Below are 16,414 nucleotides of genomic sequence, written 5' to 3'. Positions count from 1 at the left end.
TCTCTAATTAGCCTCATATCAATTGGAGAACAGAATTCAACTTATAACCTCTCAAATGAGCAAAGATCAATCTGTTCATAATTTAACCTTACCACATTTACACTCACTTCAATTCCATTAATCAAATTGCACTTATAAGTACTCTAATTGACCAAATTAAGCATTACAAGTACCAATTGGTCAACAATTGTCAAAATCCCCAATTTCTCCCAAGAACCCTAATCACCAAGAACTCTAATTTTTCAATTGCTTATTTCATACAAATTCAAGCATACCAATTACATTAACTTACTCACCTAAGCTTGCATATACCTTTAATTCAATCAAATTATATCAAACGCTAATCACCCTTAAGCTGGTCGAATTTCATGGCTTCTCATTTATGCAATATTTTCATGTTTCTTTATATTATTTCATCAATTTTCAACTTAAATTCATGCATTTACACTTAGTTAAGTAGAGAGATAACTCACCTTAGTGATGCTCTTATCAATCTTCACTTCCTTTCAATTTTCTCTCAATTTCTTGATTCAATTCTTCTGTTCTAAGGTCAATTAAGAGTTTTCTATATGTTTTTATCAGGGTTTATGAAGTGAAATCAAGCTTTGGAAGCTTGAAATTACTTGGCTATGGTGAAAGTATGAGAGAGAACAAGAGAGAGAGAGAGAGGGTGGCAATAACAAGAAGATGAAGACCACAAATTTTCTTTTTAATTTGCAATTATCTCCTTTTATGCTTATCCTAAAATTAATTTAATTAAATTAAAATTTTTTATTGTGTCATGCTTGTGTAATGATGATGTCATAATTCACTTTATTTACATTTTCTTTTATTTTCCTTTTTTCCTTTCTTCCATTCACATATTCACTTTTAATCAATTTTTCATAATTTTAATTTCCTACATTTTAATGAATATTTAGATCAAAAGTTACCTCTAAAGGTAAATTGACTATATTATCCTTTATCTGTTTGATCAAATTTTCTAATGACATTGAGTTACTTCATAAAATCTGTCTCAATTGTTTGAATTTGTTTTTTATTCTTTTTAATGTTTTTCACATTATCACTAATTTCGCAATTATCTCTAGGCCTGAGATGTTATAGTATCCTACACGAAATTAGAATAATAACTGAACTCATAATCACTACCCTATATGATTACCTATCATCAAAATCTTAGCTCATTTAACTTATTATACTTTATTTTCTTATTTGTATTTCACCTTTATATAATTTTTAATAATTTTTATTTAGGACATTTAAAGAAGACGCAGGTATAGTTTTATATATTTTGACTTTCAAGACAGACACTAATTGCCAAATGTATAGTCTACTTATTAATATGGGGGTGTTACTCGCTACCTGGGAACTTCTTCCTCCCCAGATTAAACTAAGAATCAGGTATCTTTCCGCTTGGTTCCCGAGAAAACAAGTGAATTATTTAATTATGAACTTTCTTATTTTACTATTTTATTTCATATTTGGTTTTTTCTGTTATGTAATGGAGCGGATACTGAATCTTTTTTCTTTTTTTTAATTGAGCAGAAATATTCGAGCGCTATTGTCGAATGGATTTCATGTGATCGGAGCATTAATTGCTGGGAGCTCTGATATAGAAAAAACTGCTCAAGAGGCTATCGATGCTGCTTTTCAATTGAGAAAACTTCTCCCTGACGGAAGAGAATCGGGGAATCAAGAAATCATAGGAGCAGTTGCGGATTTGGATACCGGCCACGTTCAATTTCTTTTTTTTTCTTTTTTTTTGTCTCAAGGAATGGAAATTCAACGAGCATTGTATCTCCTGCTTCTGTTGTTTATGAAGATCATCCCGAAGGGTATGATTGGGAGAGAGGTTGTCTGATTCGGTGTCAGCTTCGGATTAAATTGCCATTTTGTATTCCTATAGGTAATCCACCTGGTGAGCCTTAATTACATTGGTGGCGTATCTTCTTATAGTCTCTTTTTCTTAATTTAACTCAAGGGCTGTGATTTACATATAGGCTATGGTTGGGTGTTGGTACTTTTCATGCTGCCTTAATATTGACTCTAGGAGATGTTAAGTTGATAAATGCTTCCTAAGTTTGATGATATTACTTTCAAGGTTTGGGTTGGCATTTTGGCGATGACTTACCTTGTATGTGTGGTTAGTTTAGCATATATAACTGCTTTTGGTATTTAAGCTGTATTGAGCTTCAAATAATCAATATATAACCATACATTAAAGAAAGTCATACCCAGGGTCATCCCAAGTCCATATCCAAGCAACTTCCTTATCCAAGTACCTGTTACCATTGCCTTTCATCTATTAATTCCAAAGATGCACAAAATGTACTTTCTAACAAAAGCAATTATATTTATTTTCAGCATATAGGTAGGAAATTTTTTGTTTTTTCAGCTATGTTCATACCACTTTAATCCACCTGGATTTTTGCATCCAATAACCGCCATCTATGAACCCAGTTATAGGGAGACAGAATTGAAACAAGGTGAGCACTAGACAGTGAAAAACACTGGCCTCTCTGTGCCTGTGCCCAGGTATATGAGTACTCATATAGAGCATGTGCTCGTTATGATGGAGAAAATAATATTTTGGCTGTTTAAAGAAAGTCATTCTTGAAGGTTGCAAATTTCGGATCCATCAACTAACACAGATTCTTCTGTTTGTTACCCTCTTTAAGTAGCACACTGCACATCTAAAATCTTAAACGCCCAAATAATTGACATCATCAGTGAGGCAGTTGGATATGCTATTTTCTTTATAATCTCTCTCTCTCTCTCTCTCTCTCTCTCTCTCTCTCTCTCTCCGATAAGCAAAAAATTTTATTGAATTAGGAGAATATAACATAGTGCGTTACCACCCACAAAACTTATATGAGATGTGGCATGATAAAATGGAGAAAACTGTCACCATGAAACAAAGCAACACAAAAAGGTAACCCAGCTACACCTAGGCAATCCAACGACACAAGGACTTGCAGCTATCCTAATATAAACTTCAAAAAAGATCACAGGATTTGCTTCCAAACCGAGCCTACCCATTTCAATTGAAGATGCCTGACACCTTGGTAGCATAACACTCAGCTTGAACTTTCATCCAAGAAGAATCTTTCAGCTCTCAAGCTTATCACTTCTTTTTGCTTCTAGCTCCTACTAGAAGTGTGTCGCCAACTTATGTAGCATTTAATGTGAAACTTCTGTAATGTCAGCATATCTTTGAAGCAAGTATTTCTTGTTGCTTGTTGATGGAGAAAGGGGCATTTGTTTGGTAGATGGAGCTTTAGAGAGGAACCAGGGCAGAAATCTATTTTGTAGTTTGGTCTCTTAAAGAATTCACTAGAACTTATTCTCTGCAGTCGAAGTCAGGAGATCCTTTCACTTGAGGCTGGGGCTACCTTTTTTGATTGTCCTCTTCTATGAGTTGCTAATGCACTGGAATTCTCTACAAGGAAGCATAGTTCAGGAAGCAACTCAAGACGAAAAGGAGATTGTATAGTTTCAAACAGGAAACAATATGTTTAGTTTCAAGCAGGAAACAATATGTTTAGTCAGCAGCAGGCACCTATTTCAGTATTTTGTTGTGCTTCCACTCCTATTTCTCACACTTTCTTGTGGACTAACTTTGCACATTTTTTTTGGGAATACCAGTCCTTTCTCTGCTAGAAGATGTGCATATTGGGATCCCAAGTAGTGGTGGTTAGTGGATAGTGGTTGCTGTTATTTATCTGTTTATTCTTTTTGCCTTAATATCATTTTCATTAAAATCCCGATCTTCATGCAGTCTCAGGAGGAATTGCCTCTCTGATTCATGGTTCTTTTGAATACCATCATTATCTTCAGGATGTCTTTAATGACTCGGTAATGAAGCTTAGATCAAGAATTATTCAATATCTGGTCTAATCATTGACAGCTGATTCATTTAATGTTCAATAAATTATCTCTGTTTACAAATTGTGCAATGTTGTAAGGGGTATATCTATGAATTTGTGTTATGCAGTGCATTTTGAACTTATACTAGTTCAGTTGTGTAATAAAATTACAACTTATTTTTATCTGAGTTTGGGATCTCCATGTTTTATATACTGTAAAGTGTAAACCGAATCTAAATGGCCTCCAATTAGGCTATAATTATTCATTTCCTAGAAATATAGGCACCTAAATTAGATATCTAGCAATAAAAACTTGGTTGTGCCAAATGATTATTCTTTCTTTGTGATATCTGGTGTGCTATTTGTGGAGGGAGATCTTCTTAAGGCTCATTATATTGCATACATCTTACTTCTGTGTTAGATATCTCTTTTCTGGTCTGTCTTGGTAGACCTGCATTTTATGGCTGAGATTGGCTCTTAAGTATCGATATATCTGTGGTCTTTTTACCATATTTGATCTTGTTTATACCTTTATCGCATGATTATTTTCTTATGCTTTCTGATCTTTGGTCTGAAGGCTACTTGTCCTCATTAGATTCACATTGATTCTTCTAACCATAAGCAGATATGCTGCATTTTATTGATATTTGAGAGCACAGTTGTGTTGAAGATCATAATATTGCAATTGAAATTGCTGTTGTGTATACTTGCAGTTCTAATTTGGCAAGTCCTTTATTTATGACTTGTTAGGGCTGGGGTTGTGCTTAACGATCTCTACAAAGTATCATTTCATGGTTCCGACTCGAGCACTATCTTCCATAGAAGTTCCTTCTCATAGTTATAAAAAGTTCACCACTGGCCACTGGTAATGTAACAGAGTTTTCAATATTGCTGTTACAATGTGCTATCTAAGAGTACTGTTTTTCCATTGAATCGTTTATCTAAGAGAGAGAGAGAGAGAGAGAGAGAGAGCAGGGGAGGGACTATCATCATATAATTGAAGTCCTTACTTTTGGTACCAATGTCATTCAATTAACCAAGAACTGTCAATAGGGAAATACAGCAATCGCTAGTGGAAATTGGTGATAAAAATCCTTGTTTTATTTGCTCATGTGAATGGATTGGTGCCATTGACTTGAGCTTTGTTTTGGATAAACTTCTGGGTGTAAGTGTACCATTTAGTTTCATTTTATTCTTTTGTGATGAATATTGAGAATTTCTAGTTCACAATGTATGTACTGTTCTAAATATGCTTAGAGCTTAGAATATGAAGGAAATGGCAAATTTCAGTGAATGGAATTGACAGGTAACTTGCAAAATCGTAAATGTTAGGTCAAAAGCTGAGCTTCCTGAAAAATGTAGAGAGCTGGCGTTACACTTTGAGAATCAAAGAACACCTATTATGATAAGTAAGTAAGATATAAATAATTTTTACTCAAATTATCTTCCGTTAAATGCTTCTTCTCTAAAAGACATGGAGGGTAACTTGCAAAAATTTGGGATCTGTTGAGCTTGCTACAGCATGCCTTAGATTATGTGCGGTGTTCTAGTGAGGAGGAGAAGGCTAATAGTAACCGAATAACCATATCACTTTTGGGAGTTGATTACAATGAAGGCAGTAGAGACTGGCATGTAACACCCCTAATTTTTAAATTTATTATTTTATGGGTAAATATTAAATTTTTTTTATTTAAATTTTGGGAAAATATTTAAAATTTTTTGAATTTTACAAATCGGATTCGATTTTCTGAAAATGTGAAACTTTGATGATTTTTAAAAATTAATTTAAAGACTATATGGTAAAACTAAAAATATATTTAGATTCTATGATTTTTTTTGAGTTTTCTGAAATTTTTTCGGAATTTTTGGGCCTCGTTTTTTGTCTCAAGGCAGAGTAAAAATTCAATTTCGGGTATCCTGAATCGAACCGATCGAATCGAACCGGATTGGGTCGAACCGACAAAATCGAATCGGTCCTTTTCCTTTTTCTTTCCTTCTCCCTCACGCGTCCCAACTCCCTCTCTTCCCTTCCCTTTTTCTCTCTCCTCTCTCCTCTCTCCTCCCCACTGCCGGCCTCCGCCACCGAGCCCTTCCCCTCACGTCGGCGACCACCCTAGTACCCTTCCCCTTGCCAGCCGCTGCCTGGAATCACCGGAAAACGAGCCCCAAAACTCCCTTTGCGCAACGCGCAACTTCAACTTTCCGGACTGATTTCGGCCGATCCAGCTACCGATTGGACCGGGTCTTGTCTCAAAACCAATCTACACCTCGAGAGCTTTCCATAGACACCAAGAACACTAAAATCCATTGAGCGGTTTGTCCAATTTTTGTCCGGGAAGTTTTAGCCCATTTTGACTTTTGGGCTAGATTTCTCGTAAACCTTGAACCCTACGAAAAATCCGAGAGTATCGGAGTGCTCCCCTCGGCGAGAGCTTCACGACAATATCCATTTCGAATTTTTCCAACACATTTTTCGGTGGGTTCCACAAAACTTCGCAGTATTTTTTCGAGCCCTAAATGAGCTTAATAAATTTCATAAAAATTATGTACTAACCCCCAAATTGTGGGCTTCGCGTAGGTACTTTCAATTAGCGAAAATTCAACAGTTGCTCGAGTCTGCAATTTCGGGCCAGGCAAGCAGGCTACAGAAAAAGTTTCAGAATTGAGTCGAAATTATAGGCTACCCTATCGTTTTCAGACGTTCCGAACGCGTCACCAAGGTCGGAATTGGCATAGGTAAACCCGAACCTTACTTTTTCTTAATTATCTAGTGCTTGATTACGATTAAAAATCTATAAAATATTCGTGGTAGGTTAAAAAATTATAATTCCTTTTGCATTAGCTTAATAATATTGCTAAGGACCGTGGGGTAAAATTTTAGCATTTTTAGAGCTCATTTGGGTAAATTTTGCAAAAGGGTTAATTGTAAGGACTATATTGTAATTTTTCAAATTGTGCCTGCTGACTGTTTGGATGGGCCCAAGAGGGACCATGTGATGTGATTGAGTTGTGGATGTGTGACTTGTGGATATAAAAGTGTATTTTAAACTCTTTTACAGGTTGGGTAGGTCTTATGTATAGGGGAGACTCTGCCGGATTTTCGGCACGACTTAGAACGTCTTTGGTTCTTTTTAAACTTGTATTGAGTCAAATATATTAAATAATTTTAATGAAATTGTCAGGTGAGTCAGGACAGCCTTCCTCTTCAGCTCAGCCACCGCAGTGAACTCGGTTCAAGTCTGTGAGTAAAATATTAATTTTAATTATAATTTCAATATTATTATATGTTCAGATATGTCCATGTATCACTTATAAATATGTATCTATGTAGTTAAACATTAAGCATATTTTATATTATATTCTTAATTAATGAAGTGCCATGAATGTTGTTTATGATAATTTGGAGCAGTGTGCGTGCGTTGGTGTGGGTGTGGTACGTGATATTGGATATAGATAGGACGGGTAGATGCGGCTTGAGAGACACTCGTTGGGATCCGGTCATTTATGAATAAGTCGGGGTAAGCACGGCTCGAGATGATCTCGCTGGCCCCCGCATTTGGTTTATCAAGCGAAAGTCCGGCTTGAGAGATACTCGCTGAAAGAGGTTGGATTAAGAGAGCTGTATAAGGGATCAACTCCCATATATGTACTGTTTGAACATTATTGGGTGTGTGAGTGCTCCAAATTGCCTTTTTGTTGTTATGATGTAATATGTATGAAAATTTCGATGGTATTGCATTCCACTTCTTAGGATGCGTTAGCTCTAGGTAGCTATAGAAATTATAGTTAAATTTGGTTGTTTACTCTCTGAGTCGAACGCTTACTCCTGTTCACCTTATTTTTACAGGCTACAGGAAGATTAATTGTTGTGACTAACCTGTTCCTTTTCTTCTCAGGTCAATTAGTAATATCTAATGTATTTTGTACAATTTAACTAAAATTTTAGACTCCGTATATGTTAGGAGTATTTTAATCAATTTGAAACTGTAATATAATATTATGTTGAATTTGTAAGAACATTAAATACATGTATGTATGAGTGTGATTGGATTGGATTGGATCGGATCAAGGAGCTAAGCTCCCATTTGATTTATGACATTATGAGTATGTGGAGGGTGAGCTAAGCTCTCTAAATTGTTATATATTGTGTTTACAGGTCGGGCGAGTCAAAAACTCTCCGTTGTATGGTCCAGATTATGGTCGAATTTTGTCCGGTTGAATTCTTGAAATTGAGCTTAAAATGAGCTTTAGTATTGAGTTAAGGAATAGTTAGACTTACTACGGGACTCGGGAGCTTTAGGCTGGCCCAGGTCCTAGTGCCGGTCCGGCCCATAGATTGGGTCGTGACAGTGCATTTCTAATACTTGATCCTCGTTATACCGGAAATGATGAGCACAAGAAAATTATAAATGGTGGTTGGGGTGTGGATGGGAAAAAGCTGGTTGATAGCAAGGGAAAGAATTTCTTCTTGCATGAGAAGTTCTATAATCTTCTGCTGTCACAGAGGCCTAACATGGTCTAATAATGTCAACTTGGCATCCTCAACTCTTTCATACATAAAGGGAAGCTTTATAGCAATTTGCATGCTATGAACAGTTTCAAATTTAGCAGTTGGACTGTGGCCAATTTTCAAATCTTACTTGAAATAGAGTTTTGAGATTTCTGTTGGGAATGGGGTGAAGTGCTTGAGATCAGCATTAATTCTGTTGCTGATCACACATTTCATTTATCACGGTGTGACAGAAGACACTATAATTCGCTAGATTTGATCAATCTGTTGCAGGTTGAAATTCTCATTTTTATTTTATCTTTCATGAGCCCTGGGGAAGCAGACATTACAAGTGTAATATTTTCTAGTCGATGGAGGAACATGTGAGCGTCTGTTTCTTGCCTCGACTTCGATTCGATGGCGCAAAAGCATTGGAGAAAACAGAAGGCAATAAAACAGTACGGGACAAGGAAAGGTCAAAGTTTATCTGTTGGGTGAGTCGAGCTGTGAGACTGCATAATGGCCCAACTTTGTAAAAAAATTCAGGATTGCTTTTCGCTTGAACTACAATTGCAAACATGCTGTTGATGGATGGCTTCAGTTCTCCATCTCTAAGAGTTTTCAGTTCAAAGGCTTGAATTGGACTTCTCATCTTACTTGGGATTAAACTTTTCAGAGTTTCATACTTTTCCAGCCGAACTTCCAGGCCAAAGCACTCAGTTTCTCCATTGTCCAAGATCTTTCAGCTTGGGAATCAACAATGCTATGTTTGAGGGTTTTAAGTTGCTGAGTCTCTCCATTGGAAAAGTGAGTTTAAAAATTCTAATATTATAAATAATATAAAGTTTTAAGAATATTTTTATTCCATTATCAAACCCGTAATTTTATTATACTTTAATTAAAAAAAATAAATTCGGTCATTAAATTACAAGTCAGGTGAACCATTTCTTTTAATCTGGTTTATTGCGGGAAATTAAAAAGGATTTACTCTCCATAACATGGTGATATTTCCTTCCCTTTCATTCTTCTTGGTCTACTAAAATAGCAAAAAAGGAGAGGATACTTTGGTAATTTGATTCTCCGGAAAAAGAACCTAAAACCCTAAACCGGTTGCCACTCTGCTGCCGCGTGGAAGCAGAAGACAGGCAACACCCAGTAGACTCATAATCGCCTTGCCACGTGGACACCCAAAGTGAGGATATACCCGAAAACCCCTTGACGTGTACCTGCAACTGTAGCCTCCCTATAAATAGTTCCTCCCCTCTCCTTTTCGTTCTCATCCATTTCTCTGCCTTTTGCTAACAATTCTATATTCCTCCTTAACGGATACAGACGTTTACTTGCGGACCCATAAAACAATACCTGAATTCAGGATCCACGATTGTCTAGTTTCAGATTCAATCTACTTCCTTCTTCCTTTTACCATTTCGGTTCGGATCGGGCTCCCCGTTTTGGGAGATCCGATTGCTTCTCTTGTCTTGGCTCGAGATCCGAGCCAAGCACAGAACTGTCGGATTCGGATTTTTCGATTGAATCCTCCACAAGTGTGCTCTTGTTCTCCTGCAGGTTTTCTTTCTCTCTTGTGTATTATGTTTCTTGTAGTAGTGGTTTATTTGGTTGCTGAGGGAAAGGAAAAGGAAAATATAGTTTTGAATCTGAGGTATTCACATTGAAAGTTTATGAAATGAAGTAATTTTACATGGGCAGTTTATTATCATAGAGTGGCTTTTACGCTTATAAGATGAGGTTATCTTTGAAAACTACTAGTTACAGCTTTAAAGTTTGCATCTTTTATAGATAGCCCATTAATGGTTAACCATTCATTAATTCTGCTTCTACTGGGAGCTATACCTGACTTGTTCTTGCTTCTTGTTTTAGTTGAACGTAAACTTAATGTTCGTGCTGGCACTATTCTACCTTGCTAATTAATTTATGTAGACCCTTGAATGACCAGATGATTCTGACAATTTAATTTAATTTTCTTTTTCTAGTTTGGATTTAGTGACTTTATAGAATTGGCAAAGTGTAAATGGCCTCTAGTGAGGGATTTCTGACGGATGAGCAGAGGGAGATGTTGAAAATAGCAAGTCTAAATTTGGAGAATTTGTCATCATCCCCGAAGAATTTGTCATCCTCTCCAAAATCTCCATCAATGTTTCTTTCTGAGCATCAGTTAAAAGTTCCTGCTGCTGGCAAGGCACCAACTGCTGGGATTGCAGTGAGGCATGTGCGAAGGTCGCACTCAGGCAAGTTTGTACGTGTGAAGAAGGGTAAGTGTATCTGGATCATATTCAGATTTCAGCATCTTTTTTGCACTATATCAATGAACTTGGTGATTTGAGCAATCTTATTGTTTTACGCTTCACTAATTTGCAACATTCTAAATTTAATGCGCATGTAAAATGTTTGAAAAACATATTAGTTAAAAAATTGCCCTAATAGCTTTCGACCTTCCAAAAGCATCTGGTTACAAGATCAAATACAGTAGAAGGGCTATGTAGTATGATATATATGAACTTTATGTGGTTGGAAGTCGCCTAGCATGATGGTCTAGTTGTTTGAGTTAAATTATTCACTATAATGTTTTGTGATGTGCTTATAATAAATTCAACATAGGTCTAAGTTCATTAACTTCAAGCTTTACTGTAAGAAAGGTTATTAATAATAATGTTTAGTGATGAGCATGGCATTAACTAATTTTATTCCCAATGAATACTCCACTATAATTTAGCTATTTGTATGTTGCCATGAAGTTCCTTCTATATGCATTTGAGAAGATATTTTATCTTTGCATCCATTATAATATTAGTGACAACATCTTTGGTTTGTAATCTAGGAAGCTTCTATATATGTTATGGTTGGATAATGATTCCGACTTATGATTAAATAGAAATACTTTTATTTTCAATATGGCCATCATGTTTTTAAATAACGGCCCTTATTTACAGGTTTTTAGATGGATTGTTACCGGTTACGCTGTTATTTAAAGGCATATTTTGATTTGCACGGGTAACGGCCGTTACTACTGTTAAGTAACGGTAACTACCATTACCCTAATAATACTTTTTAATTTGAACTATTTTTTAGAATTAATTTTATCAAAATACATTATTAATTACAACATAACATCTAATTTTATGTATTTATACTTATTGTATAATTGTGTCTCTTAATTTTATTTGTATCTATCAATATCTACTCATTTCATAAACTTTACAAATTTTTCAAAAAAATTTACGTAACACCGGGCCATTAATGTTACATTACAGCCGTTACAGGCTTGTTTCCGTTATTTATGACCGCGACTATGATTTAAAACCGTGATGGCCATAGATTTTTTAGGCATCATAGTGTCCATCATATTCAAGCAAAAAATCGAGTGAAATGTCTTGCTGCCTAGTTTGGTACTGAATTAGTGGCTTTTAAGTGATAGTGATCTTCGTAGAGCAATGGTTATTTCTGCACATTTTAGTTTTATCTGTATGTGAATTCAGGTCATACAAAGTTCATTGACCAGTGGTTTTGATAATTTAATTATGTTTGCTAATTTATATTTTTGAATGAATAATCTGTGGATTTTGGCTTGTTGGAAAGTCCACTAGCGTGCTCATTCCATGGATAGGAACAGCTTGGCTTTCATTTGGCATTTGGATGACTGAAAAATGGCCTGATGCTTGTTTTTGCCATGAGTTTGCTGCATTATATTGTGCTTGACTGTAAAGCACTCATAAGTATCTATGATAGTTAAACTAATATCCTGTAAGTATGGCCAATGAAGGAATTTACAATCATTCTTGTTTTAATAGTATGTTTTATTGCGTCAGCAAGTTTTTATCATAATGAAGGAACAGAATCTTTACTATAACTAAAGCTAGCAGCACAATGCTCATATGTGGACATCTGCTGATTACTTATGTATGAATCTCCAGGTTTTCCCAGCTGTTTGTGTTTTCTTTAATGATTTCCTCTGAAGTGAAGTAAGGAGAACTTTCTTCGAAATCCTATGATATTTGAATGTTATAAAGATAGGATCACAACAGCTGTGATGCGGGCTTATAAATGTTAGATCGTGATTATCTGTGAAGAATTGATTTTTGGTGATGCTTGTTTTGTGCATTTATCCATCTTCCCCTTCTGACAAAATTCTTTTATGCTATATTTTATTACTCTTGCACAATTATTTTGAATGAAGTGGGAAAAAAAATCTGGAATTGCTTAACTGGTGTCGATGACCTTTGTAATTGTGTTTGCCTGGAATTTTTTTTTCCCTTTATTCTTATGGCCTTCTTCCTCTGGTGATGAATTGTGGTTTCTGTGATATTTTGTTATCTTTCAAATTCATTTTAATCATGAAAATTCTATTAATAAATTTTCATATGTTATGACTGATTTTGGTGGTTATCCTTTTGTTCTTACAATTCCTGATAAAAATATTCCTTCCATTACATCTTTATTTATCACAATCAATTCAGTAAAAAAAAGAGATACAACCAAAAACACTGACCAGGAACTTTGCAAGCTTTTGGGTAAATCTTTGTTATTTCAGTCTTAGAAATAATCATCCATGTCTATTGAGTGGTGTGAGAACTCTGGAGGGATTTAGGTTCACTGCCTTATTCAGATGCTATGACTTAGATGCTCAATGACGGATCTAATGTATTTAGGATGGCTACATTGTATATTTCTGGGCATTCAAATGAAAAGACTGATTTCCTTCATGGATTAAAGAAAAAAAAATCAGCTTACTAACAGAAGGCATATGGGGAAAATGACATTTTTTAGAAATAAATAATACCACAATAGATATTGAGGCTTCTTGAAGTTATTGAAAGCGGTCTGCGTTCATTGTTCCTATTAACTGATTCATTGTTCCTATTAACTGATCCTGGTGCCATATGGTTTTGCAACATTTTGTGGTTGGTAAATTCTTCTCTGTTTCTTCCAGTTGTGCATTGCACATTGGTGATTGGCGTGCTGATTTCATTTCCTTGTTCATGCTTGGTGTAGTTGAACTTATGTAAGTAGGAATGCATTTGAAATTTGAGTTACAATTAGTTACACGCTCATTAATTTTTGTCCTCTTCAATCAATGGTGGTAGATGGTGGTGGTGGTAAGGGCACATGGGGAAAACTGCTTGATACTGATGGTGAATCCCATATTGATCGGAATGATCCTAACTACGACAGTGGAGAGGTAATTGTTATTTTTGCAATCTAATTGTCCTTTTTGTTCATGATTTTATATGGGTATTATGGATGATAAGTGTCTCAAGATGACAATATTTTTCATGTGATGATTGGGTTGACACGGTAATGACAGACATTAAAAACCATTAACAAAACCTAGTAGTTTTGTGTTGTGTTCATTTCTTCTCCAAAATGGCCACCCCTCTTGGTCACTCCCTCTTTGCCTTTTTACTTCACTTGTAAATAGTTTTTGTCTATTATTTTACCATCAAATTATATATGGCTCTCTTCTGTCTTGTTTTGAACAGGAGCCATACCAGCTTGTTGGAGCAACTATCTCAGATCCTTTAGATGAGTACAAGAAGGCTGTTATTTCCATAATAGAGGAGTACTTCAGTACTGGTGATGTGGAAGTGGCAGCATCTGATCTCAGAGAACTTGGCTCAAGCCAATATCATCCTTATTTTATCAAGCGGCTCGTTTCCATGGCCATGGACCGGCATGATAAAGAGAAGGAAATGGCTTCTGTTCTGCTATCTTCTCTGTATGCCGCTGTAATCAGCCCATTGCAGATTAGGGATGGGTTTGTCATCCTTCTTGAGTCTGCTGATGATCTAGCTGTAGACATATTAGATGCAGTTGACATCCTTGCTTTGTTCATAGCTCGTGCTGTGGTAGATGATATCCTTCCTCCAGCATTCCTCACTAGGGCAAAGAAGACCCTTCCAGAGTCCTCAAAGGGATTTCGGGTTCTCCAAATTGCTGAGAAGAGCTATCTCTCAGCCCCACACCACGCAGAACTTGTGGAGAGGAGGTGGGGTGGTAGCACTCACGTCACTGTTGAGGAAGTAAAGAAAAAGATTGCTGATCTGTTGAGAGAATATGTGGAGAATGGGGATGCTTTTGAGGCATGTAGGTGCATAAGGGAATTGGGGGTTTCGTTTTTTCATCATGAGGTTGTCAAGAGGGCCTTAATTCTTGGCATGGAGACTCGGACTGCCGAACCACTTATACTAAAGCTGTTAAAGGAGGCTTCCGAGGAAGGCTTGATAAGTTCCAGTCAAATGTTGAAGGGTTTTACTAGGCTAACTGAGAGCCTTGATGACCTTGCTCTTGACATTCCATCTGCAAAAAGCTTGTTCCAATTCCTTGTTCCCAAGGCTATTGCTGAGGGATGGCTAGATGCTTCCTTCTTGAAGACCTCTAGTAAAGATGGGCAGGGACCAGCTGAAGACAAAAAGTTGAGAAGATATAAGGAGGAGGTTGTGACAATAATTCATGAGTATTTTCTCTCAGATGACATTCCTGAACTAGTCCGAAGTCTTGAAGATCTTGGCATGCCTGAGTTTAACCCAATTTTCCTGAAAAAACTCATCACCCTGGCTATGGATAGGAAGAATAGGGAGAAAGAAATGGCGTCCGTTTTGCTTTCAGCTCTTCACATTGAGATTTTTTCAACTGAAGATATTGTTAATGGTTTTGTCATGCTTGTGGAATCTGCAGAAGATACAGCACTTGACATTTTGGATGCTTCGAATGAACTTGCTCTCTTTCTGGCAAGGGCTGTGATTGATGATGTCTTGGCTCCACTTAATCTAGAGGAGATAAGCAGCAAATTGCCTCCAAATTGCAGCGGGAGTGAGACTGTGCACATGGCTCGATCACTTATTGCTGCACGTCATGCAGGTGAGAGGATCCTTAGGTGTTGGGGAGGTGGGACTGGGTGGGCTGTGGAGGATGCAAAGGACAAGATACAGAAGCTATTAGAGGAGTATGAAAGTGGGGGAGATGTCAGTGAGGCTTGCCAATGCATCCGTGATCTTGGGATGCCCTTTTTTAATCATGAGGTGGTGAAGAAGTCGTTGGTCATGGCTATGGAGAAGAAGAATGATAGGATGCTTGATCTGCTACAGGAGTGTTTCAATGAAGGGTTGATTACTATCAATCAGATGACCAAAGGCTTCACCCGCATAAAGGACGGGCTTGATGATCTAGCTCTTGACATTCCAAATGCAAAGGAGAAATTCAGTTTCTATTTGGAGTATGCCTGTAAGAAGGGTTGGCTCCAAGCATTTTTTGGGTCATCTGTGGCAGATACATTCTCAACCCTGGTTGCAGCAACTTGAGATGAACATATATTTCCGTTAGTTTCTCTCATCTGTTGTTGCCCAGTCCCTCCGTTTACCGCTTAATCGTCCCTGTGCTTCTAAGGTGGATAGATAGATATGGGACGTATGAATTCCGTCTGATGTTCCTTTTCTCTTTTTTTTGATCAGTGGTCATCTGGTGAAGATTGTTGTGATCCCAACCAATGTACAAAGTTGTTTCGTTCTTAGTAACATAACTTTAGGAGTAAGCTGCGTCGAGAAGTATGCTGCAGGGGAGGATATGTCATGCTGCTGCTGTTATCACATGCAATAGCAATATGATGTTTAGGAGGATATTAGTTTCTCTTTCCCCATCACGAGTCCTCAATGGTTTTATCTTTTATTTTTATTTTGCTATGGTCCTTCATTATCCTATTTATTAAGTTGCGATTGGTATTTATTTATTTATTTATTTCATTTCTCTTTTTATTAGATAATACATTAGAAGTCAAAGTACACTTGATTTTTTAGCATACATCTTATTTTGGTTAAAAAAAAAAGCTTTTAAGTGAATAATCTTTTATATTATCAATTGACAACCAAATCATTGAGTTATGGTTCTGAAATGGTTCTGAAGTCTTATTGTTGCAAGACCTTAATTCTAAAATGGGTCCCAAAACATGGGCTTAGTGACAGTATTTTTGCGAATTGGATTGAACCTCTCTTTGTGCTTATAATTCCGTACCCACGGGCTCGAGAATTGTGATTGTGACCCTCGAGGATTA

The 16,414-nt window shown here is 36.5% G+C and overlaps 1 protein-coding gene and 1 pseudogene across 1 annotated transcript; both read left to right on the top strand.

Moving 5' to 3' along the window:
* Positions 1-1,295: 1,295 nt before the first annotated feature.
* On the top strand, positions 1,296-9,473 carry LOC110642623 (probable Ufm1-specific protease; annotated as a pseudogene).
* A 174-nt stretch (positions 9,474-9,647) lies between these two features.
* On the top strand, positions 9,648-16,093 carry LOC110672505 (MA3 DOMAIN-CONTAINING TRANSLATION REGULATORY FACTOR 1). The gene is made up of 4 exons (XM_021835299.2): positions 9,648-9,921; positions 10,347-10,625; positions 13,455-13,549; positions 13,851-16,093. Exons 2-4 carry the CDS (start codon positions 10,385-10,387, stop codon positions 15,666-15,668), a joined length of 2,154 nt encoding a protein of 717 aa, XP_021690991.2. The 5' UTR covers positions 9,648-9,921; positions 10,347-10,384; the 3' UTR covers positions 15,669-16,093.
* Positions 16,094-16,414: the final 321 nt, after the last annotated feature.

This window comes from Hevea brasiliensis, chromosome 17, assembly GCF_030052815.1.
Source record: "Hevea brasiliensis isolate MT/VB/25A 57/8 chromosome 17, ASM3005281v1, whole genome shotgun sequence".
In the NCBI taxonomy this organism is placed as follows: domain Eukaryota; kingdom Viridiplantae; phylum Streptophyta; class Magnoliopsida; order Malpighiales; family Euphorbiaceae; genus Hevea; species Hevea brasiliensis.
Note: the sequence above shows the minus strand (reverse complement) of the source record. Positions and strands in the feature narration are given on the sequence as shown.